General features: G+C 37.2%; 1 protein-coding gene across 1 annotated transcript in view; it reads right to left on the bottom strand.

The window, feature by feature from the left end:
• Window positions 1-8272: 8272 nt before the first annotated feature.
• KCNA7 (potassium voltage-gated channel subfamily A member 7) overlaps window positions 8273-24020 on the bottom strand; it is a 35598-nt gene continuing 19850 nt past the window's right edge. The window contains exon 2 of the mRNA XM_081932539.1: window positions 8273-11839. Within this exon, the coding sequence (XP_081788665.1) occupies window positions 10949-11839 (891 nt within the window). The 3' untranslated portion in view covers window positions 8273-10948. The remainder of the gene's footprint in view (window positions 11840-24020) is intronic.

The raw sequence follows: 24020 nt of genomic DNA, 5'->3' as shown, positions 1-24020 counted from the left end.
GAGCTGTGCAAAGTTGTGTCCTCAGCCTACCCCGTAGCATTTCCTACCACCTACAAACAGATGTATTTTTCTTTTTCAGTTTTTCACATGATATTCATATTGTTGTGACAATATCTCAAGAAACTGGTAGACCATTGTTAAAAATCTGTAATATTTAAAATGTTAAAACTGGCACAGAATTAAAACTAACTTAAGGAATGACCTCATTACTGGCAGGACCAGGAAATATTCTGTACATATACTTCTTTTGGAGAAGCAGCTGTCTATTTAAATATGAAATATGAGCTACCAGGAGAGTAATAAATCCATATTTAAAAATAGGATAATTTATACAAGGTAAAACTGATTGTGGTGTTTTAAAGAACACACTGATTGTTGTTGCAGTGTTCTAATTCCCCAGATGATCAATGTTTCCATTAAAAACCAGAAAGAGAAAATAGGATGCAGAAACCAAGTATATGAACTTTCTCACCATCTGAACAAAATACCTGCAGATGCGGGGAAGGGGAATGCCTTTAGCAGGTTTAAGCAGCCAACAGAATTGGGCAGATGCCTCTCCTGCCTATGTCTTCCCCATCTCTATCAACAAATCATTGTAGATGGTTTACACAACAAGGTGTGTGGCAGAAGAAGAGGGGAAGCACAATTTAATAGGCAAACAACTAAACATGAATTCTGCTTCCCACTGAAGTAGTCTGAGGATGAGATGGAGAAAGTGACATCATGAGGACGTCTCTTAAAAAAGTAAGTGAGGTGTCATAGTTGTGCTATAATTAGGACTCATAGATGAGTCCTTCACCTCTAGTATATAGTATATTTCGCTAGACCTCCCTATCTGGTATGTATTATGAGGATGACTACAAGATGGGATCAAAGTGAGAAAATTGTGGATGTTTCTTCACAGTTATCTAGTATTTATCTGGATTTTGGTAGCCCAAATATGCTAGCCTTACAATCTGCCTTTGTAGTGCAGAATTTCATCAGATTAACTATTTACCCAAATCTTTAATAAGGAAATCAATTTAAATCATTATTTTTCTTTAGATATTAGGAAGAATTTCTTGAGGATAAGAGCTGTCAACTCCTTCCAGTCCTGTTATGTTGCCTCATCGTGGTTTGGGTTGGGAGGGGTATTCTTAGGAGGGATGAGCAAACAACATCAGGAGCGTATACTAAGAATATATATTCCTAATAGGGTCACTGAAAGTGTGAAGGTCATCCCAGCTGCCTAGTTAAAGCAAGCAGACACTGAGCAGACATTGGGCAGTAGCAATATAAAAAGATGGTGAGGTTGATCATTACTATCTTGGTGTTATCCCTAAGTATGAATTTGTTGCTTTTGAAATCTTTCAGCAACCATATTGGCCATTTTATATAACTTTTGTTTTATAATAATTCTGGTGCAAATATGTATAGGGGATATATAGTTTATGAGGTGCAATAAATACCCATCACCCATCCTCTAGTGTTTTACTCTAATCTCCAATAACCAGTTGGTGGAGTTGCAGTAAGCAAATTGGATTCTATGAAGAAGCTGGATTGTGTACACTTGCTCTTAAATAGTGCTTGGTGAAAAGCAGCATTTTTGCTGAAATGACTAAAGGGGGCTCATGCTTTTAACATCTGCTTGAGAGGCTGAAATCTGGCAGGCATTTCCCCTCCTCCTGTGTTAAATTTCTGTATGTCAGTGGGCTGAAGAAAAAGCAAAGACAGAGTAATGGAAGGAAGAGTGGGCAGACGCATATCTATAGAAAAGAAGAAAGCCTTCTTTCTAATAATTCCTAATTTTCTTCTTTCTTACACTTCTTAAACCTTTTGATTTTATGGAGATAGTAAATTGTGAAAAGATTAACATTCTAAAAACAACAAAAGGTCATGATAACAATGTTACTTTTTTGCATGTACACACCTTAATTCAGGTTCAATCTCTTCCAGTAGTGATTTAATACTGTATACTCACCATACATATCTGAATTTAAAGTTATAACAAGGCCATTTGTGTCCTAAAGCAGTCTTCAACTGATCTCAGCCCAAAGGTTGAATTATTTTGCATTTTAATAAACCTCTTTCCTCTGTAATAAAATGGCAGCATTTTAAAAAATACAATGCATGGCTGTCTCGTGATATTAAAAATCTATAAGGTGAGGCAGCTGCCTGATTTTGCCTAGAGACAGGATTAGCTTTGTAGTCAAATTAAGATCCCCAAGGTCTTAATCCAGGATAATTTTTCCATCCAGAAAAAATATTTTCAATGGAGATTCTCTCATTGTTCATGCTACCCATACAGTGCTTTTTAATGCCTAAAACTAACTTCTCTTAACATTTTACTTCTCAGTCATAGTGGTGTAGAGTATTTTTTTTGGGGGGGGGGGGGAGAGGGGCTCAAGTCTGTCTGGAATTCAAGCTGCTTATATTTAAACTTTGTTAACTCAGCAGAGGAGAGCAGATGACTCAACCGCCAAGACAGTTTATATCTTGAGAAAAGAAATGGGAGTTGTTGAGTTTGACTGAAAGAGATTCATTCTAGGTTGCTCCTGAGCTAATCAAAGGCCTTGCTATTTGCTCCACCCTCCAAATCAGATACACATTTGCACTAAAATAGAATTTGTTTGGCTTATCTTACCATTTCAAGCCAATTGCTGGAAATTATGATTTAGTACACCATTGCCTAATCCTAAAGTAGTAGGAGAAAGACTGGATGAGAAAAGCAGTTATACTGTTGGAATCGCAGGTGGGAAACCAAGATTCAGGTCCACAGTCTGCCCTAGAAGCTTACTGGGAGATTTTCAGACAGACGCTCACTTTTAGCCCATTTTATCTCATGATGTCGAGAAGATGGAGTGTTCAATATGCTCTGAACAAAATAAAAAAAACAGAATATAAATCAAGCAAATAAATTCTTGGTCATTACATTAGAGATGTAATTCTCTGCATTCACCCTCTATTTTTTCAGTAAATAACCATTTACCGGTACTTGCAATTCATTGTAGTTTGATAAAGGAAGCATATCTTCATAACAGCATTGATGATGACAGCTGAAAAATATATGATCCTTTAGAGTAAATGGCAAAGTTCTGTAACAATCTGTTTCTGAATATCCAGAATTCAATTCAAAAGCATTACTGTGTGATTCAGAGATATCTGGTTGGATCTCATTGAATAGATCTAACATGTAAACCTTCTCTTCTTCAGATAAGGTTATGGCCTAGAAACCAGTTTTGATGAAGAAATTTAGATTAATCCCCAATATTGATGATTCTATTTGTGCAAAAAATGATAATACATGATCCTCTTTCCTCATTTATCAAATACATTTTCATTTTTAGAGGAACTTATATCAGAGTTCCAATTTCTACTCATCAATGGAATTTCAATTTTCATTCCAAAATGGAAGGAAGAAAAAGACTAAGCTAGATGTGAAAAAGACAGGGCAATTTATCCATTTTCTAAAAAAGCAACTGCTAGTTACATAGAAAAGTGTCATTTAACCAACAATGTACTAAAATGACAATGCTTAAGAGATTCTTGCCTAAATATCTGAAGATAAGGAACCTTGCTGGATTACCTATGCTGGCAAAATATCAGAACTAAGGTATTTGTATTTAAACACCTTGAAAGTTGAAATTTTATTAGAAGCTAAAGGAATTATTAATGAACCCCTGGTTAAGCGACTAGTGCAAGAAAAGAACTATTTATGACAAAGAATGATCTATTTTTTACTGAAATAAGAGATGGGTCAGAATTGAAATTAGTGAAATATATGACCTTTTCCTCTTGTTTTCTGTAGGTCCAAGATGTGGAGGGTCAGATTTCAAAAATGCATAAGCTTCTGTTAGAAATATTTTAGGGTAGTTAACAGTATAGTGGAACAGTGCACGGTAGTAACAACTTCTTTAAACAAGAGTTCCACAATCAATCTTTATAACTATGTACTTTTATTTTTTTCCCCCTTACTAATATATATCTGGCCAGATAGCATTCAGATACTGTCATCCTGCCTATACTTACTTGAAACAAATCTACTCAGATAATAATACTTAACACATCCCTACTGAAACCAGTAAGTACAACAGGATGTAGCTTATCTGTCATGTTTTATAGTTAAGATTTATTATGTTTTGAAGAACCGTAATTTAAGCAGCTAATTCTCAGAGTTTCAAAAAATTATATAATAGCTCTGCCGGGGATGGGGATGGAGTAGATTTATTAGAATAATTTTTATGGCAGGGAGTGCTCTTTTTTTTAACGCTTTTTCTGCTTTTTCTCAGTGCTGGGAAAAGAATTGGCTGAATTTCTGATTGTTCTGCAGTTATTAGTTATAAACTTTTTAAAAATCTGTCAGCGTTATTTAGTAAAATAAGCACTTGCTACAGAAGCAGTTTCTTCAGCTATATGCACTTCTTATATCTGAGAACTAGGAAAGTTGGTTTCTGCTAAGTCAAATTGTTTTTGACACTTTCTAAACCATGCTTAGTTGGATTGACCCAGAATCAAGATACACATAAGCCCTAGATCCTACACAGGTGGTTTCTTTAGTAAAAATAAACATATAAAGGAAATATGTGAGTGCTTCCTATAGTTTGTCCTATGGCAATCACTATGCTATTATTGCTAACTATTATTAAAATTACTGTACTATTACTATTCAATATATTATACTCTATTGCTTTTACCTATTAAAGGTAAAGATTTCCCTGTCCAGTTGTTTCCGAATCTCAGGGGCGGTGCTCATCTGTATTTCTTAGCTGAGGGAGCCAATGTTGTCTGAAGACAATTTCCATGGTCATATGGCCAGCATGATTATACACCGAGGTGCATGGAATGCTGTTACCTTCCCACAGATGTGATACTATTTATCTACTTGCATTTGCATGCTTTCGAACTGCTAGGTGGGCAGGAGCTGGGGCAAGGAATGGGAGCTCGCCACATTGTGCGGTGCTCAGGTCTCAAGCATTAGCTGTCAGCTTTCCAGGGGACAAGCTCAGCATCTGTAACTGCTGAGGCATTGCAACCCCATTACTTTATTAAAATTGTCTATAGGTAGTCCTCAACTTATCACCATGATTAGAATCAGAATTTCCATTATAAAGGTGATTATTTATTCCCAATTTTATAATTTTTTTTGCCAGTTTTTAAGTGAATAACTGTATAACTGTTAAGTGAATTGCATGGTCATTAAACAAATCCAGCATCCTTCGTTGATTTTTCTTGTCAGAAACTGGCTGGGAGGGTTGCAGACGGTGATCACATGACCCTGGGATGCTGCAACAATTATAAATATATGCCAGTTGCCAAGTGCCTCATTTTTGATTTTGTGCCTGTGGGATGCTATGATGGTTGCAAGCATGCGTATTGGTCATAGGTAACTTTTTTCATTTTAATTTGAATAGTTGCTAAACAAATAGTTGTTAATCCAGAACTACCTGTAAACTATGCTCTGCACTATTACTAGTATGCATCCACAATGCCAGCATGTAGAATATATTTTACCATTTTTTACATTATGCTTCATCTTGCTGGGTTCTATACTTTTCTTCTCTTTTGGATCATCCATTCCTTCTGAAGAAAAAAAAAAGCTTCTTTCATTTGGCTGATTGTCTAATTGCGGGTGGTTGCAGAATTGCATAACACATGTCCCTTGTGCCCCCTTCCCCCACCTTTTAACAGAATAACAGTGTTGAAAGGGACTTTGGAGGTCTTCTAGTCCAACCGCCTGCTCTAGCAGGAAACCTACATCATTTCAGACACATGGTTGTCCAATCTTTTCTTAAAAACCTTCAATGTTGGAGCATCCATAACTTCTGGAGGCAAGACTTTCAACTGATTAATTGTTCCAACGATCTTGAAATGTCTCCTTAGTTCTAGACTGGTTCTGTACTTTATTAGTTTTCATCCATTAATTCTTGTTCTGTCTTCAGGTGGCTTTGGAGAATAGGTTGACCCCTTTGTCTTTATGGCAGTCCCTTAGCTATTGAAACATTGCTATCATGGCACCCCTAGTCCTTCTTTTCCCTAAACTAGACATACCCAATTCCTGCAACCATTCTTCATATGTTTTAGTCTCCAGGTCCCTAATCATCTTTGTTGTTTTTCTCTGCACTCTTTCTAGAGTCTCAACCAGTGGTGGGTTCCTATCGGTTCAGACCAGTTCAGCCGAACTGGTAGTGGTTCTCCATCTTGTTTTTTGCTTCTGCGCATGTGCAGAACAGTTTTTATTGGATTGTGCATGTATGTACTGTGCGCATCAGGATGCGCACATGGCGCGCACACAAGCAAACCAGCAGTAGTGACTGCCAGAACTCACCCCTGATCTCAACATCTTTTTTATATCATGACAACCAAAATCAAATGCAATATTCCCAAGTGTGGCCTTACCAAGGCATTATAAAGTGGTACTAACACGTCATATGATTTTGATTCTATCCCTCTGTTAACACAGTCTAGGGCTGCAATGACTTTTTTGGCAGCTGCAGCACAGTGCTGGCTCATATATAAGCGATTGTTCACTAGAACTTCAGGATCCCTTGTGTGTATTGAACCAAGGACCATTATTCTATATCTCTGCATTTTATTTTTCTAGATTAAATATAGAGCCTTATTTTTCTCACCATTGAATTTTATTTTGCTAGATAGAGTCCAGTGTTCACGGCTGCCGAGATCCTTCTTGAACCTATCTTCTGTAGTGTTGGTTATTCCTGGCAGCTTGGTATTGTCTGCAGATTTAATGCCGTTTCCTTCTATCCCCTTGTTAAAGTTACAGCTTTACTGGCAACTCTGCGTAGGCCAGCATTTCCTAACTTTAGCCAATTTAAGATGTGTGGACTTCAATTCCCAGAATAGCCTTGCTGGGTGCAGTATTCTGGTAGTTGAAGTCCACTCATCTTAAAATGGCTAAGGAGGAAAGAGGGCAGCACAAGTACCTATAATTTTGTTTAAGCCACCTGTTCTTCCACATGCTGATGGCTACAGCGCTGCAGGCTTTCAAACAGGCTTTCCAGTTGCACACAAAGCCATTGAGCTGAGACCTGCCTGAAAGATCCTGTTGCCCACCTCCAATGCAGTTTTAATAGGACATATATAATGCATGATAACATTTGACACTGATACGGATGAACCTGCCAATTCATTTTAACCAAAGAAACCAAAGAAACTATAGACAATGAAGCATTCAGTTTACCATTAACATTTGATTCAAAGCGTTATGGAAGAAAAGGTTAGCAAAAACTAGTCCAATATCCTTTTTCCATCAATGCCTAATTATTATTTTCTGGAAAAAATGTGGAGACTTCAACATTGATGGTACTGTGCCAAAAAAAATGGAGGGGCAACACTCCCATGTTATACTGATGAATGTAAAGTTTATCAGTCTAGAGCAAATGTAGAGCGTCCCTAATGACTTTTTTCAACGCTCATTATGGGGAATGCTGGAAGCTGCCCTTTAGCAACATCAGAAGGACAACAGATTTCTCAACCCACATCCAACAGTGTTTATAATTATCTCATTATCCAACAAAAGCCGTAGCAGCTTCCATCTGGATCCCAGCTTTGGAATGCTTATATATGTTAATTTCTTCCAAAAAAGCTTTTATTCTAATCCTATATCCACAATAGTTGAGTAATAAATGCAGATACATTTGTGGATGGTACCATTTATAAATATAGCCACCGTGACTATACTTAGCAACTATAGTGCAATTGTTTTGGTCATAAGCTACATCAGTTACTGAAATTATGCAGAGAAATTGCATGCTACTCAAAATGTTTAAATTAGAGCTGGCCCAGACAGTATTCTAGTTGTTAAGAAGGATCATTAACACCTATGTTCCTGGCAGAGGCACTATACTACGAAAGAGCTACATGAACTACATACTGTATCATGTAACTTTAAGATTCCTTCACACAAAGCATTTATGAGCAACAAGGTGGCAATTCTCACCAGAGTAATCCTTTTCTTGCACTCATTTTCACTGTTAGTAAGCATGTCTTTGCATAATGCACAGAAGGCATATAGATGTTTCTTTCCCCCCTCACACACACAATAGTAAAATATGGGGTAATCCAGAGAAGAAAACTTGTAGGAAATTTAGGACAAATAAAGTTAATTTCTTTAGACAATGCTTAACTAATCTGTAGCATTTCCTCCACAAGGCATAATAAAAAGTCCTTTTTAAAGAAGAGACAAATTTATAAGCAGGGTTCTCTTATTACATTTAGCCATAGTGTTTTATTTGTCTTATTTTTCAGCAAACCTTATTTTAAACATAGTTTGTCATTAAGTTTAAAATTATAATTCTGTAGTGTTTATGCTCTTCCCATTTCTTTCAGGTACTAGTAGAAAACAGGAATTCTTTTAAAAACTCAATTATATCACTCATATATTACAACTCTGTTTAAGAGTTGGTTTACTTCCAAGTCGAATCTTGCTCAATCAGTTGTATTTTTTGAAACACTGGACATCAACTCCCAAACTTCCCAGGTTTTATGGGAGCCAAAGTCCAACTTACTGAGACAGCAGCACCATTACTGGAAAATAGATACTGTGTTGGTCTGGTCCAGCAGTCTCTTGTTATGTTCACTCTGGCTGACCCATTCCATTTGTTGAACCTTCCCCTTCCAAGAGGAAGATGCAGGAATTCTGTCTTCCTTTGCACCTCTTCACCCTACCCTGCCCATTCTTGTTAACAACATATTCTACATAGCATTACTTTGTCATTACATTCCTGAATTAAGAAATGGGCAGGGTGGTAAACTGTAGCTATAATATTGTTTTAAACATACCACATTATCCACTTGCCAGCCATTTATATTGTATTGCATTTCTGTTGAGATATTTGTAGCCTCTGTACTCACTCACACTATTGTTTAGATTCACTTACTCACACTCTGTCCTTTAAGCTTAACTGAGCTCAAGAAGCTTTAAAAAAATATATAGTTCTTTTTGCCCTATTTTAAGATAAAGCAAACATAATTAAGAGAAAGTGCTGTTGTTTGACCAAAAATGTAAACTCTTCCCTTTCTCTCATTTTAAGACTACTGTAATACAAATTTTATTAAGATAAATAAAAGTGTCTGGGAAATGCAGGTTAGAGAGGTCTTTCTCTTTTTCAGTTTCACTTTTACCCCAGCTGATGGGTATTTATTATTAAGACTTTCAGAACCACCCTCACTTCCATTCCCCTTGAATATTTCATGGGATAACTAAAACGAGGATTTACCTTTAAAATTTAACCCACTCATTCCCAGTTTAGTGCCCTCTCTAACTATTGGTCTACAGCTTTAAAAATTCCATCCAGAAAGAATGTAGCTGTAATCTAATGGACATGGAAGAGATCAAGTTGGAAAAAATCTTGTGTTTTAAAACATATGAAGTAAAAGAAACTGCTTGAGAATAGCTAGCAGAAAGTTAACCTGAATTAAAAGCTAAGATTTTTAACAGTTATCTGGCTTTTGGTGGGAAAGGTCTGTGTTGTCCCTGAATGAACTTGACAGGGGTTAAATTGAAGCAGGAGGATTTTTATCCTATAAGTATAAAAAGCAATAGAAGAGCACAATGGATTGTGCATATTTGTAAGGAAAGACTATTGAGTTGTCCAGGAACAACTCATATTTTTGGCACCATAGGCAAAAGCAACAATAGTGCTGAATGAGGGATTAAATAATAATCAGTTGCTGCTCTTTAATGGTATTCTAAGGTGAGTCCCTATGTGATTAATGCACCAGGCTAGAAACCAGAAATTTCTGCCTGAGAGATAAAGTCAATTGGGTGAATTTGGGCTAGTTGTTCTCTCTAACCCCAGGAAGAAGGTAATAGAAAACCACTTCCAAAAATCTTGTCAAAAAACCTGGACAGACTAATCCTAGTAGTTGACATGAGCCAACATGTCTCAAATATCAGTTGCTCAATCTAGGCACCTTTACCCTGCTTTTTTAAAAAGTTGGGCTGGTTTGAGGTATAGTTAACAGGGTTGATCTTAGTTTCAATGTCATATTAAATTATCCCCTTTCTTTGTAGGGGACTGAACATGGAAATAGGAGAATGTGCTGAGAAGAGGATTGCATCAAATTTCAGAAACAAATAAAGTAGTTTCTAAAACATATTATACAACTACTACAGTTTTGCTATTGCTTAAAAAACAAGAGCAATTTTCGAAGTAAATTCCCAGAAACATTAAGGCAAATTATATGTTGTATAATCTAAATAAGTCCTATATTAGGAAAGTAGGCTGATGAAAACCTGTAGAAGTAGTAGTAGTAGTAGTAGTAGTAGTAGTAGTAGTAGTAGTAGTAGAAATAGTAGTAGTAGTAGCAGCAGCAGCAGCAGCAGCAGCAGCAGAGCAGCAACAGGCCTTTTCTTACAGATGTATTTGCAGTTCCTTCTTAGTATGATGACAATGTTGCCTGTAATATCCTGAATCAAAAATGACTGCCTGATAGCACTCCCTTATTTATCCCCACACTTGCTATTTGGGGTCTGCTTGTCCTGGGTATGTTCCATTGAACGATCCAGCAGATGTAACCCAAGAACACAGTACTGTGGTTTCAGGAAGGCATCTTCGTGCCCTTTTGAGCCACATAAGGATGGTAGGTAACAGGGTAAAGGGAAATAAAAGAAGCAGAAAGACCCTTTTTTGATGACTGATTGCAACTCTCAACTTAGGAAAGAACAATACGGCAGAATACAGTATGTGTTTGTTGAACTGCCTCTTTGCGATTTAATTCATTTTTCTTATTATATATAGTCTGATCCTTTGGCAGCCCATTGTAATTTGTCCCATTTCAAATCCTCCCCTCTAAATTAATCTCTGAACCCTTTACAAGTTTTTAAGCACAACAACAGGTCAGACTTCTGGCTCATGGCCTTATTATGCAGCACTTTCAAGTTAAATATGCTGAGATGACATAAAGAAAGTCATGTAGCAGACAAGAATTGCTTGGGTGGATGAGATGATCAAACTTGGGTCACAAGACGTTTGTTGGGCACTTCTGAATTGCCTATAGGTACCATACCATCTAGAAATTCTGAATTGGGTACAATAAGTTCTTTGTCACCATGTTTCTCTCTATGTAGAGCTTTCTCATGAATATGAACTTTCCTCTGGATGGCAGCAAGTTCTGGGGATGGTGGTGGGGTATATGGGCATGTTGTAATGTGGGTGTATTGACCTTGATCCTCACAATCAGTTTCTCGGTGATAAAAGTAGCTGAAGTTGGAGACAATGACAGGTACTGGAAGTGAGATAGTGAGTACTCCAGCAATGGCACAAAGAGACCCCACAATTTTGCCTCCAATAGTTTCAGGGTACATGTCACCATATCCTACAGTCGTCATGGTAACCACAGCCCACCAGAAGGCAGCAGGGATGCTGGAGAAATTTGATTGTTCATGATCAGCTTCTGCAAAATAGACAGCACTGGAGAACAAGATGACTCCAATGAAGAGGAAGAAGATGAGCAAGCCCAGTTCCCTCATGCTGGCTTTAAGTGTCTGACCTAGGATTTGCAATCCTTTGGAGTGTCTGGAGAGTTTGAAGATTCTAAAGACTCTCACCAACCGGATGACTCTGAGGATAGCCAATGACATGGCAGGTTGACTTACCCCACGCTGGCGTGCAAACTCTGTACCAAGGGCAACAAAGTAAGGGATGATAGCTATAAAATCAATCATGTTCATGATATCCTTGAAGAAAGCTGGCTTACTTGGGCAGGCTATGAATCGCACCAGGAGTTCAAAGGAGAACCAACAGATGCAAATGGTTTCCACAATGAAGAAAGGATCTTCAGAATGAGATTTTGATGGCATTGTATGCGGCACACTGCTATTCAAATGATGGTGGACAAGCTGTGGAAAGGAATAAAGGAAAACAGAACTAGATTAATGTGACTTAATTAATCTGAAGGATGTGAAGTACAAAACATTGATTTCAATTAGAAGAGATGGGCTAAATTGGTGAGCATATTAAAGCAAGTTTTTTCAAACTGGCAACTTAAGATGTGTTGACTTCAAGTCAGTGGTGGGTTCCTACCGGTTCGGACCGGTTCTGCTGAACCCGTAGTAGTTTGGCAGCCTGGGTTGCTGGAACCAGCAGTGACCCAGGGCTGCCACGCCCTTGAACCAATTGTCCAAGTGGCGCCATAGGTACTGGCATTTTGTTTTTTGCTTTTGTGTATGCGCAGAACAATTTTTATTGCACTGCACATTCACGCACAACGCACCCACAAGCAAACCGGCAGTAGTGCCTACCGGAACCCACCCATGCTTCAATTCCCAGAATTCAGGGAGTTCAAATCCAGAAATCTTGAAGTTGCAAAGTCTGAAAAACATTACTAGAGATTACAATGGAAACACACTCAGAAGGCTCTACAATTGAAATGACTAGGCCACCATATACTCTGCCTAAAAATATCAATATTTTTCCAAAGACAAATATGTTATGTTCCCATATATTGAAGTCTTCACAACTGTCACTTTATCATCATAAACACTGCCCTTGAATTATATTTCTACTGTACAGGTATCCTTGATTTAGGACCACAATTGAGCCCAAATTTATGTTGCTAAGTGAGACATTTAAGTGAGTTTTGATCCATTTTATGACTTTTCTTGCCACAGTTGTTAAGTAAACCATTGCAATTGTTAAGCTAATAACATGGTTGTTAAAGGAATCTGGCTTCCCCATTGACTGCTTGTCAGAAGGTCTCAAAACTTGATCACATGATCCCAGAGCACTACAACTGTCATAAATATGAATCAGTTGCCAAGCATCTGAATTTTGATCATGGAACCATGGAGATGCTGCCATTTTTTAAAGTATGAAAAATTGTCATAAGTCACTTTTTTCAGTGCCGTTGTAACTTTCAACAATCACTAAAAAACTGTCGTAAATCGAGGACTACATGTAGCAATTTTCCTACTTCATTCTCACTAGCATGGCCTGCCCTTTGATTAGACAATAAAATTAATGAGGACAATAAAAGTTAATAATCACCAACCATGTTACTATGCTCACCGATTTTTCCTCAATTTAGTGTGCTATAATATCTGGGACTGCTTTATCAATCCCAACTTCAATTGACAGAAGCAGCCAATTTTGCCCCATTTTGTGACCTTTCTTGTTGGAGAAGTGAATCAGTTGTTAAGTGAATCATAGTAATTGTTAAGTTAGTAAGATGGTTAAATGAATCTGTCATATTCCATAGGAATAGAATAGAATAGAATTCTTTATTGGCGAAGTGTGATTGGACACACTAGGAATTTGTCTTTGGTGCATATGCTCTCAGTGTACATAAAAGAAAAGATACATTCGTCATGAATCATAAGGTACAACACTTAATGATAAACAACAACAACAACAACAACAACAACAATATAATCTGCTTTCCTCGTTGACTTTGCTTGTCAGAAGGTCACAAAAGTGATCCTGGGGTCATTGCAACCATCATAAATTCATGCCAGCTGCCAAGAATCCGACTTTTGATCATGTGATAATGGGGATGTTACAATGGTTGCATGAAAAATGTTCATGTCATTTTTTTCAGTGCCTTTGTAACTTTGAATGATCAGTAATTGAATTGTTGTAAATAGAGGACTATCTGTACTTCAGCATGCCTAAATATCTTGCTATTATCAAGGACAGAGGGCTGAAATGAAGTCTTTCAAGCATGTACCAACTTTTTTTGATGCTTGACAGTCATCTGGTATGATTTCTGCAGAAATTAAAAAGCAATCCAATTGTACAATCAAGGGAAATGTTCAGGGCTCCATTTTGCACAATAAACAAGAGATAAATAAAACAGGGGCAGTGTACAATACCATATTTTGAAAATAAACACAATATAATATGCTTCAACATTTAAAGAGGGAGGACTCAGAACAACTATCAAATCACTACCACTTCAAACTCTTTCTATTCTCCCATCCAGAGCTATCCCAGACAATTTCCCCTATTTCCATCACTCCGCCACATTGTTCCTGCATCTAAAGATGAAACCACGAGATCACAATATTTATATCGCTGACAGAAGGGCAAGGTGAAGTTTGCCATATTGTATTCCCTTCATGGCTGTTCAGCCTTCTGGCTCAGGCAATGAAGTGGAAGGATGGAGGGTAGGTTAGAGATTTTTTAAAAACTTTGATTTACCAGAATGGATTCTTGGCCATTGTTGCATACAATATGGTTAGTCAACTGGCAAAAAGTCTGAATTGTGAAGCAGAAATCTCCTATTTGATGAATCATAGTTCTGCCATTAACTTTAGTAGTCTTATATGAACCTATCTCTTTCCCATCTGCTATATGGGTGATGGGGTAATCATGTAATCAAATTTACAACTAAATAATGCATATGCAAAATTCTGAATCTTATAAAACGCTATATAAATATTAAAAAAAAATTCACTCTATGCATTGCACGTTACATATTCTTGTGAGATAGGGAAAAATAATATGAAAACTGATGTGCTCCAAACTTAATTCAGGAAAACAGACTGGGGGTGGGGGTGGGGAGACAGATTTGGAAATGGATGGTAGAGAATATGGGATACTATGTTGGTCCAGTTATTTGCAGAAGGAGTCAAATTAAAGTGTGCCTAAAGGCTGGAGAAAATCAGAATGTCAAGGTCAGATGTTTCTCCCATCTCTGTCCTCTGGTCAGCTCTGATTTCTTGCCTCTCTAATTTTGACTTCTGTAGTGGGGCCTGCTTGTTCTGCAAAGGAGGGAAGTACCTGTTAGTTGTCTGGAATTTCTAAGATCAACATTGACTTGGAAAAACCCCAGGACTGAACTCTGTCTGTCTGATATGTTTCTAGAACATGTTGAGAATATTTGTTCAGCACATCTGTATGTTCATATCCCTGGGCTTAGGATATAAACAAAAGTATTTTTACTTCTTTGCATTTTCCACACAGTCTTTTTTGTTTCATTAGTATTCCAAACTCTCCTTCAGGGAGTTTGTGGCAAATCCACTGACCTGTCACACACATCTATCTATCTATCTATCTATCTATCATCTATCTATCTATCTATCTATCTATCTATCTATCTATCTATCTATCTATCTATCTATCTATCTATCATCTATCTATCTATCATTATCGTCTGTCTGTCTGTCTGTCTGTCTGTCTATCTATCTATCTATCTATCTATCTATCTATCTATCTATCTATCTATCTATCTATCTATCTATCATCTATCTACCTACCTACCTACCTACCTACCTACCTACCTACCTACCTACCTACCTACCTATCTACCTACCTCTAGCAAAGGAACTACATAAATTGCCTTCAGTCCGCTCTCTATGCTCAGATCATATTATACCCTATTTTCTATTTAGATGTTTATGTAATCAAATTGGCATCATCTATCTATTAGAGGGAGGTATCAGCAGACTTAAGAAAATGCTAGGCCTTGCAGAAATGCACAAAATTTTCCATAGGCTGGTGGTGGTCAGAATCCCCAAGAGTCAGAAAGCTCCAATTGGAACTGCATATATTAAAATGGGGGAAATATAAAATACAAAATGCAGGAATAGAATGACATTTGCTAGAAAAGAGTGCAGTTGCCTGGCATCTGAAGAAGAAAATTCCACACTGCTATATATTCTTACTTTTCATGTCACACATATTTTACATAGTATTTCAAAACTCATATTTATTAGTTTCTGTGCTATACATTTTTACTTTTTGTGGATCATTATTTTTGCCTCCTCTGATCTTTTAAAAGATACTCCAATACACACTACATAGGCTACATAGTATATATTGGGATAAATCTACTAACTGCAGATGCAACTACTGTACAACTATTTTATCCCTCTTTTCAAATCTGCTTTAGTTGTAAGGATGCATTCTTAATTTTCATCTCCTACTATACATTCACAAAAACCCTGTGAGGTAAACATGAAATAAATAAATGATACAGATATTTACTTATTTGTATCCCATCTTTATTATTTTTACAAATAATTCAAGACATTGCACACTTCCACAATTCAAGAATATAAGGAAGAGAGAGAAAAAATATTTTTACTAAATTTAAAACAGATTAGCTACCTTTAAAAAAAAGTTTATAGTGAACAAAATGTTGAACTCAGCAGAGTTATTTTAAAAAGTCACCACTGAAAACACTTTTTTTTTTTTGCTAGAAAAATCAGCCACATTCTGAGCAGGATTAGGATTATGATGCAGCCTAGGGTTCATCCTCACGGGTACACAAATGTGCTTTCCTCCCTTCTTTGATGGAAAAGATATTGAAATAACTCATGCTGACCCAGAGCCTAGCATTACTGCATCTCAGCAAAAAGGCTAGACACTGAAATGTAATGAGGAGTGGCATTAAGTTAGCAGTGGGTAGTTTTTCAGTTGTCCTTCTCCCTTCCTGCATTTCCTGCCATCATGAAAACCAGCCCCTCATTTTTCTGCTGAACATGTGCTGGAGAAGGGCACCTTGGAGATGGGACCATGTGCAGCAACAGTCAGTGGCTTCAAATGGAGGGAGCAACAGGGTGATCAAAGCTCCATCTCTGTTTAACACAAATCATATGGATCGCACATACATGTACTGAACTTCAATGGCCTAGTTCTGCCTGCCATTTTGAAGCCACTCCTCATCACTGTGGATGTTCCTGGTTGGGCGTTCAAGATGATGATGATGATGATGGTTGTTGTTGTTGTTGTTGTTGTTGTTGTTATTATTATTTGTATAGTCAGCCAGATGTTCAGACTGGATTTGGCATTTTTGTCTACCAAGGTGTTTGATGATGTTACAGATATTGTCGCAGGATGGAAGCTGTTCCAAGTAAAGCGTAACCTTCTGCAAATGACTGATGGCAAATTTGTCAATGCCTATGGTGTTCAAATGGTGCTTCAGTTGTTTTGAGATTGATCCCAAGGCACCTTTTACTACCTTTGGTATTACCTTGCTTGCCTTTGCCATAGTCGTTCTATTTCTATTTGTAGGTTTTGTATTTTGTTACCTTCTCCAGTTCTTTCTCTTCAATTTTGCTGTCTCCAGGCATTGTCACACCCACTATCCATTGTCACACCCACTATCCAGTATTATTATGTGGTTAATCTTTGGTGAGATTCACAGCCTCTGGGACTGGTTGGTAGCTCAACAGCTCGAGTCCTAACCAAGGACCTAGGAACTGTTAAGGTACCTAGGTAACGTCGGAGGATATAAATTGTTCCAAGTAGGGTGGTTTTTTGTAGAATCCGATAAATTTAGAATTTCCAAATAGAGAGGTAGCCATTTAGGTATTGTTCCAAGGGCTCCAATTACAATCAGGACAACACATGATTTCTTTTTCCACAGTCGCTCAACTTCAATTTGCAAGTCCTGGTGTTTTGTGATATATATATATATATTTTGCTGCTTATCTTCAATTTGCACATCATCAGATACAATGTCAATGAACTAAACTTTTTTCTTTTCAACTATTGTTATAACAGGTGTGTTGTGGGCCAAGTGCCTGTCAGTCTGAATTCTGAAACCCCATAAGATCTTGACTTTTTTATTCTCTAGAACCTTCTCAACCTGATGATCCCAGTGGTTTTTGCTGTACTCAGATCCAAACTTCTGGCACCGTTTCCAGTGAATGATTTTAGCAACTCAGTCATGGCATTGTTGGTAGTCAGTTTATGAAATTTTGCTGCACCCACTGATCAAAAGGTTGACTGTCTTATCTTTCTCATTACAGATGTGCCATTTGCTGTTGGTAATAACATGCTGAATTTTTCCCTTCATGCAATTTGTGGCGAAGGCTTGTTCTTGAGCTGCCAAAATAAAGCCTTCTGTTTCTTTTTTCAGTACTCCTGATCTTGACCAGTTCCAAGTTAGCTTTTGGTCACTATCCAGGATGATGATGATGATAATCTTTGGTGAGATTCACAGCCTTTGGGGCTGGTTGGTAGCTCAATAGCTCGAGTCCAAACCAAAGAACTAGGAACTGTTACGGTAATGTCGGAGGATATAAGTTGTTCCAAGTAGGGTGGTTTTTTGTAGAGTCAGAATGTTCAAGTCCGATAAATTTAGAATTTCCAAATAGCGAGGTAGCTGTTTAGGTATTGCACCTTCTCCAGTTCTTTCTCTTCTATTTTGCTGTCTCCAGGCATTGTCACACCACTATCCAGTCTTATTATTATGTGGTTAATCTTTGGTGAGATTCACAGCCTCTAGGGCTGGTTGGTAGCTCAACAGCTCGAGTCCTAACCAAGGACCTAGGAACTGTTAAGGTCACGTCAGAGGATATAAGTTCTTCCAAGTAGGGTGGGTTTTTGTAGAATCCGATAAATTTAGAATTTCCAAATAGAGAGGTAGCCGTTTAGGAATTGCTCAAAGGGCTCCAATTACAATCGGAACAACACATGATTTCTTTTTCCATAGTCACTCAATTTCAATTTTCAAGTCCTGGTACTTCATGATATATATATTTTTTGCTGCTTAACTTCAATTTGCACATCATCAGGTACAATGTCAATGAACCAAACTTTTTTCTTTTCAACTACTGTTATATCAGGTGTGTTGTGGGCCAAGTGCCTGTCAGTCTGAATTCTGAAATCCCATAAGATCTTGACTTTTTCATTCTCTAGAGCCTTCTCAACCTGATGGTCCCAATGGTTTTTGCTGTACTCAAATCCAAACTTCTGGCACAATTTCCAGTGAATGATCTTAGCAACTCGGTCATGGCGTTGTTGGTAGTCAGTTTGTGAAATTTTGCTGCACCCACTGATCAAATGGTTGACTGTCTCATCTTTCTCATTACAGAGGCAACATTTGCTATTGGTTATAACATGCTGAATTTTTGAATTCATGTAATTTGTGGCTAAGGATTGTTCTTGAGCTGCCAAAATAAAGCCTTCTATTTCTTTTTTCAGTACTCCTGATCATAACCATTTCCAAGTTGATGTTGTTGTTGTTATTGATTTAATCTTCAATTTGATTGACAGTCTGGGATTGGTAAAAACTTAATATTTCAAGTCCTAACCAAGAACCTAAGAGCTGTTAAGGTAATGTCTGAGTATATAGGAAGCTCTGAGTCAGGTGGTTTTTTGCAAAGTCAGAATATTCAGGTCTGATAAATTCAAAATTTCCATGTATCTAGGCAACCCTTTGGGTATTGCTCCAAGGGCTCCTATTACTATTAGTAAAACTATTGATTTCTTCCCTCACAATTGCTCAACTTAAATTTGCAGATTGTAGTATTTTGTTATTTTTTCTAGTTTTTTTTCTCTTTAATTCATGCATCATCTGGTTTTGCAGTATCAATGAATTAAACTTTTTTCTTTTTCACAATAGTGACGTCAGGTGTTGTGTGCCAGATGTCTGTCTGTTTGGATTCAAAAGTCTCAGAACTTTATCAATTTGATGTTCCCAGTAATATTTGCTACATTTGAAGCAGTGGTGGGTTCCTACCGGTTCCTACTGGTTCACCTGAACCGGTAGTGGTTTGGCGGCCTGGGTTGCTGGAACTGGCAGTGACCCAGGTCTGCCATGCCCCCAAACCTGTTCTCCGGGTGGCGCCATTTGTTTTTCAGTTCTATGCATGTGCAGAACAATTTTAATTGCAGTGCACAAGCACGCACAGCACGCATCAAACACGTGCATGCGCACACACATGCACGGCATGCATACAAGCAAACCGGCAATAGTGGCTGCTAGAACTCACCCCTTATTTGAACTCAAACTTCTGGCAAAGCTTCCAATGTATGATTTTGGCAACTTGATCATGACACTGTAAATAATTAGTTTGTGAGATTTTATTGCAGCCACTGATAAGGTGATCCACTGTTTCATCTTTCTTGTTGCATAAGTGGTATTTGCTGTTGTTACTGACATGTTGAATTTTAGCTTTCATAGAATTGGGCTGCAGGGCTTATTCTTGGGCAGCCAAAATGAAGCCTTCAGATTCTTTCTTTAGCACCCCTGATATCATCCAGCTCCATGTTAGCTTTGTATCTACCTTTCCTTCAGTGTCCTTCAGGTATTAACTGTGAAGGCTTCTTTTTCCAGTTAGAAACTTAATGCTCAATTGTTTCATTTTGATATTCTGCTTTCAATCTTACTGTTTTCAAGAAGTTTCCCTTGTTCACCTCTCTCAGCAGGGACTCTCTTATTTTTTTATATAATCATTTAAGCTGTGTTTTCCACTTCTACAGTTTGTTTCACTTGCCACTATGACATCTAGGCAATTACAACAGATCAATATTACTTTTTGGGTGCAGAATATGATGCATTTTCATTAGTTTTCTTGAATTTTGATCTAAATTATCAAGTTCTAGCTGAGTCCAATCAATTATTCCAGCTGGGCATCGCATTACAGGCACTGCCCAGATGTTAATTGCCGTTATGATATTTCCTCCACTTAGCTTTGATCTCAAACTTTTCTGGACTCTATGTATTTTGTTGAAGTAACTTCCTTGACTTGGATGTACAACATATTGAAGCTTCCAAAACTCCTAAGTAGTTGTACCATTCTTCTGGTGTTACTGCTTTTATCAACTCTTCATTATCAAGTTCAAATTCATCATCTTCAACAATTTTTCCTGCCCTACCCTAACAACAATTGTTGCACATTTGTCAATGCCAAATTGCATCTCAATGTGTCTATTAAACTCAGTGCTTTTCAGCAGTGAGCTCAATTCAACTTTTAAATCATCCATGTAGAGCAAATGTTAAATTTTCAACCTTTTTTTTGGCCAATTCTTACGCACAGTTTATTTTGTTCAAAATGCCTGTTAGTGGCACCATCGAAAGTATAAATAACAGAGGTGACAACGAGTCATTTTGGAAGATTTCTCGTTTGAAGATTTCTCAAATTCACCAAGTTCTTCTCCACAGGCCATTAATTTAGTTTGTCAAAGTGTTATGGAAGTCTTCAAGAATTTCTGGATGTTGCTGCTAATTCCAAAAATGTCTAAGCATTTCTCAATTCAGTTGTGTGGGCCCACATCAAATGCTTTTTTATGATTAAGCCAGACCATGAACAAATTTGTTTGTTTTTTCTTTGAATTCTTCAAAACCAGTTTATCATCTGTTGGCCTTTGGTTCCTCTTGAATTTTTGCAACACCAATTCTGTTCTACAGGTAGAAAGATATCCATAAATTGCTTTGCAATAACGCCTGTAAGTAATTTGCATGTTGTTGACATTAAGTGATTGGCCTGTAATTATCAGGTTTATTTCCCTTTTCTACATCTTCTGAATCAAAAAAGTTCTTCCAGTTGTTAGCCATTTTTCACTTTCTGATGTTTTCAGAACCTGATTCATATGGTTTGCTAATCTTGCATGCAACCAGAATCCGTGCAGCTCATCTAAACCAGGGGCACTCCAGTTTTTGATCTTCTTTGCTTGTTTTGCAACATTTCTTTTGTTATGTGAACATTTTCCAGTCACTTTCAACTTGCTTGATCCATTTTGCAGTCCCATTGTGCTTCTTGCTGTTTCCCCAACAGGCTCTTCCAACATTTCAGGGTATTTTTTTGTTATGTTTTTCCTTTAGGGTAGCACCATGTCCACTTTCAAGTGTCTTATATAAATGATCCTTTTTTGCTTAAAATTGTGAGTTTTAGGGACTGACCAGAAGTACCTCAACAAGACAGACAGAAAAAACCGGGGGTTCTGAAGAGCCTCACATAAATTCTGTCTGACAAACTGATGCTGATTGATCTTCAGATTGGAACTTTCCTGGAGGGAAAGTGAAAAAGGAGCTGCACCTCATTAGACCCAGAAGAAGGTAACAGGTTCCTCATAGGTCGGAGATTAGCTCTCTGAATCAGCGTCAGGGGAGGCAGCATGGCTGCCATCAAGTTGGGGGCTTCTGGACTAAGCATTTGAGCAGGAGCGGTGTATGAATGGAATGTGAAACCTGGTAAAAAGATTTAATTAACCAATTGGCATAAATCAGAATCTGGAAAAGGTGAAGGACTTTGTGATTATAAATAATATTGATGGATAGATTGGGATTTTAGCAGAAAGAAAAGAAAGAAGAGGAAAAATTGTGGTTCAAATCATTAAGCCCAAAGAGAACTGCTTGTTTTAAACAACTTGGAGACAGAAATGAGTAAACAGAGAATTGACTAACCCATTGAAAATACAAACTTTGAATTTTGGATTTGAAAAGATTGAGTCTTTAAAAAAGATTAACTGACAATTGGGAATTCTATAAAGGGAAAGAAGAAGGAGAGGAGAAACGAAACTTTAAAACATACCAAGGCGACTTGCTTTGTTCGAGTTTATTCTAATATACATATCTTAAGCAACTCTAGTCAATGAGAGGTGGAAAGTAACAAGGAAAAAAAAATCAAGAAAAAGCACTATTTACTCCGCTCATAATCCTATCTTGTCTGGATTTAAAACTGGATTAAAAAATATCAAGCTGTATTTCTGGGAATCATCAAGTTGAAGCAATATGGAGCAATTTGCCAGAGAGAAGAACAAAGAACAAAGAAAGCGAAGTGATTAAGATGGCTCTCCCTCCTTTCCTGTCCATTTTAACTGAATGGGAATATAAGGTGGATCAGAATTGTGAAATAAGAAGAAACCTTGGAAACCTTGGAACTTAAATTATAATTAATGGTATAACTAATTGTAAACTTGGAACTGGACATTATGGAAAGGTGGAAATTTGAAGAATTATGTGAAATTATAAAAAAAATATGCATAAATTATTAAAATTAAGTCTAAACAGAATCTTGAAGTTAGAAACTGAGGAGACGCAGGAAATGAGGAAAGAAGAGGGGCAGGGTAATGAAATGGTAGAAACGAAAGAAAATAAAAAGCAGACAAAATATTTCACTGGGTTTGACAGTGGCATAGGGAAAATTGGAAAGGGTAGATGTGTCCCAACAAAGAAAAGGGAAGAGACAGGAAGAGAGAAGAAAGAGGAAAAAAAGGAATAATAAGAGAAAAGAGGAAGAGAAAACAGGGAGACAGAAGATATGCCAAAAGATGCAGAGTGGGTGGAGAAGAAAAAAGATATACCCAGTAGAAAGAAAAAGCAGTTTAGAATTAGAGATAAAAGACTTACTAGGAAGAAATCAGATATTTAGAAATTGTTATGTGGAGAATATAAAGTAGAGGTGTGTGATTTACTCTTTTACATGCTAATTAAACTGAGTTGCTAATTGATTGAATATGATAGTGGAAAGATAATTAAATATAGGTCAAAATCTATGAAATATAAGAATTCTTAAGAAGATGAACAAAAGTGAAATGTGTATTGCTTGTTATTATAGCAGACTAGCGGAATTGCAATGAGCATTGAACAGCAAGGATTGTTATTTAAAGACAATTAAATGTAAGCTAAGTTAAGATATGGAAAAATGGAGGGGGAACATGAAACATACTTATAATGGAAAATTATTGAGATTATAATGACAGAACTAAAAATTTGGGGCATGTAATGATATATAACTATACAATATTATGAATAGCTGGGAATTGTAACCAGGTCACATTTTGGCCAAAAATAAGTTTGGGGAGGGGGGTTGTTTAAAAATATAGCTGCTATATATGTATACTTTTTGTTTTTCTTTCAAAAAAAAGGGAGGATATATGTTAAAATTAAGGTTGTTTATTGAAATGAAATTATAAATACCATCAACATAAAATGGAGCCCACTCAGAGGTTGTAATACATCAAGTAAATGAAATGAAAAGTGTGGAAGAAAGTGCAGAGGTAAAGGAAGAGAGGGTTAGGAAAGAGGGGAGAGGAGGAGAGAAAGGAGGAGTGGACAGGGGAGAGAGGAGAAGGAGAGAGGAAGGGGAAGTAGAGAAAGGATGACAGAGGGAAGAAAGGAGGTAGGGAGGAGGAGGAGGAGAGAGGGAGAAGAAAGTGATGGATAAGGTACAAATATGGTGTATGGAGAGCAGAATAGCCAATAATCATTCTTGGGGATTGATGGTAAGACGAATTGATGTAAATATTTAATAATATAAAGCAATGTTGGTTATATAACAGTATACATGTTGTATGAAACTAAAAAACTTTATTAAAAATGGACAGAATGACATTAAAAATAAAAGA

Source organism: Natrix helvetica (assembly GCF_964273705.1).
Source record: "Natrix helvetica genome assembly, chromosome: Z".
Taxonomy (NCBI): Eukaryota; Metazoa; Chordata; class Lepidosauria; order Squamata; family Natricidae; genus Natrix; species Natrix helvetica.
The sequence above is the reverse complement of the archived record's forward strand: the minus strand, read 5'-3'. Positions and strand labels throughout refer to the sequence as shown.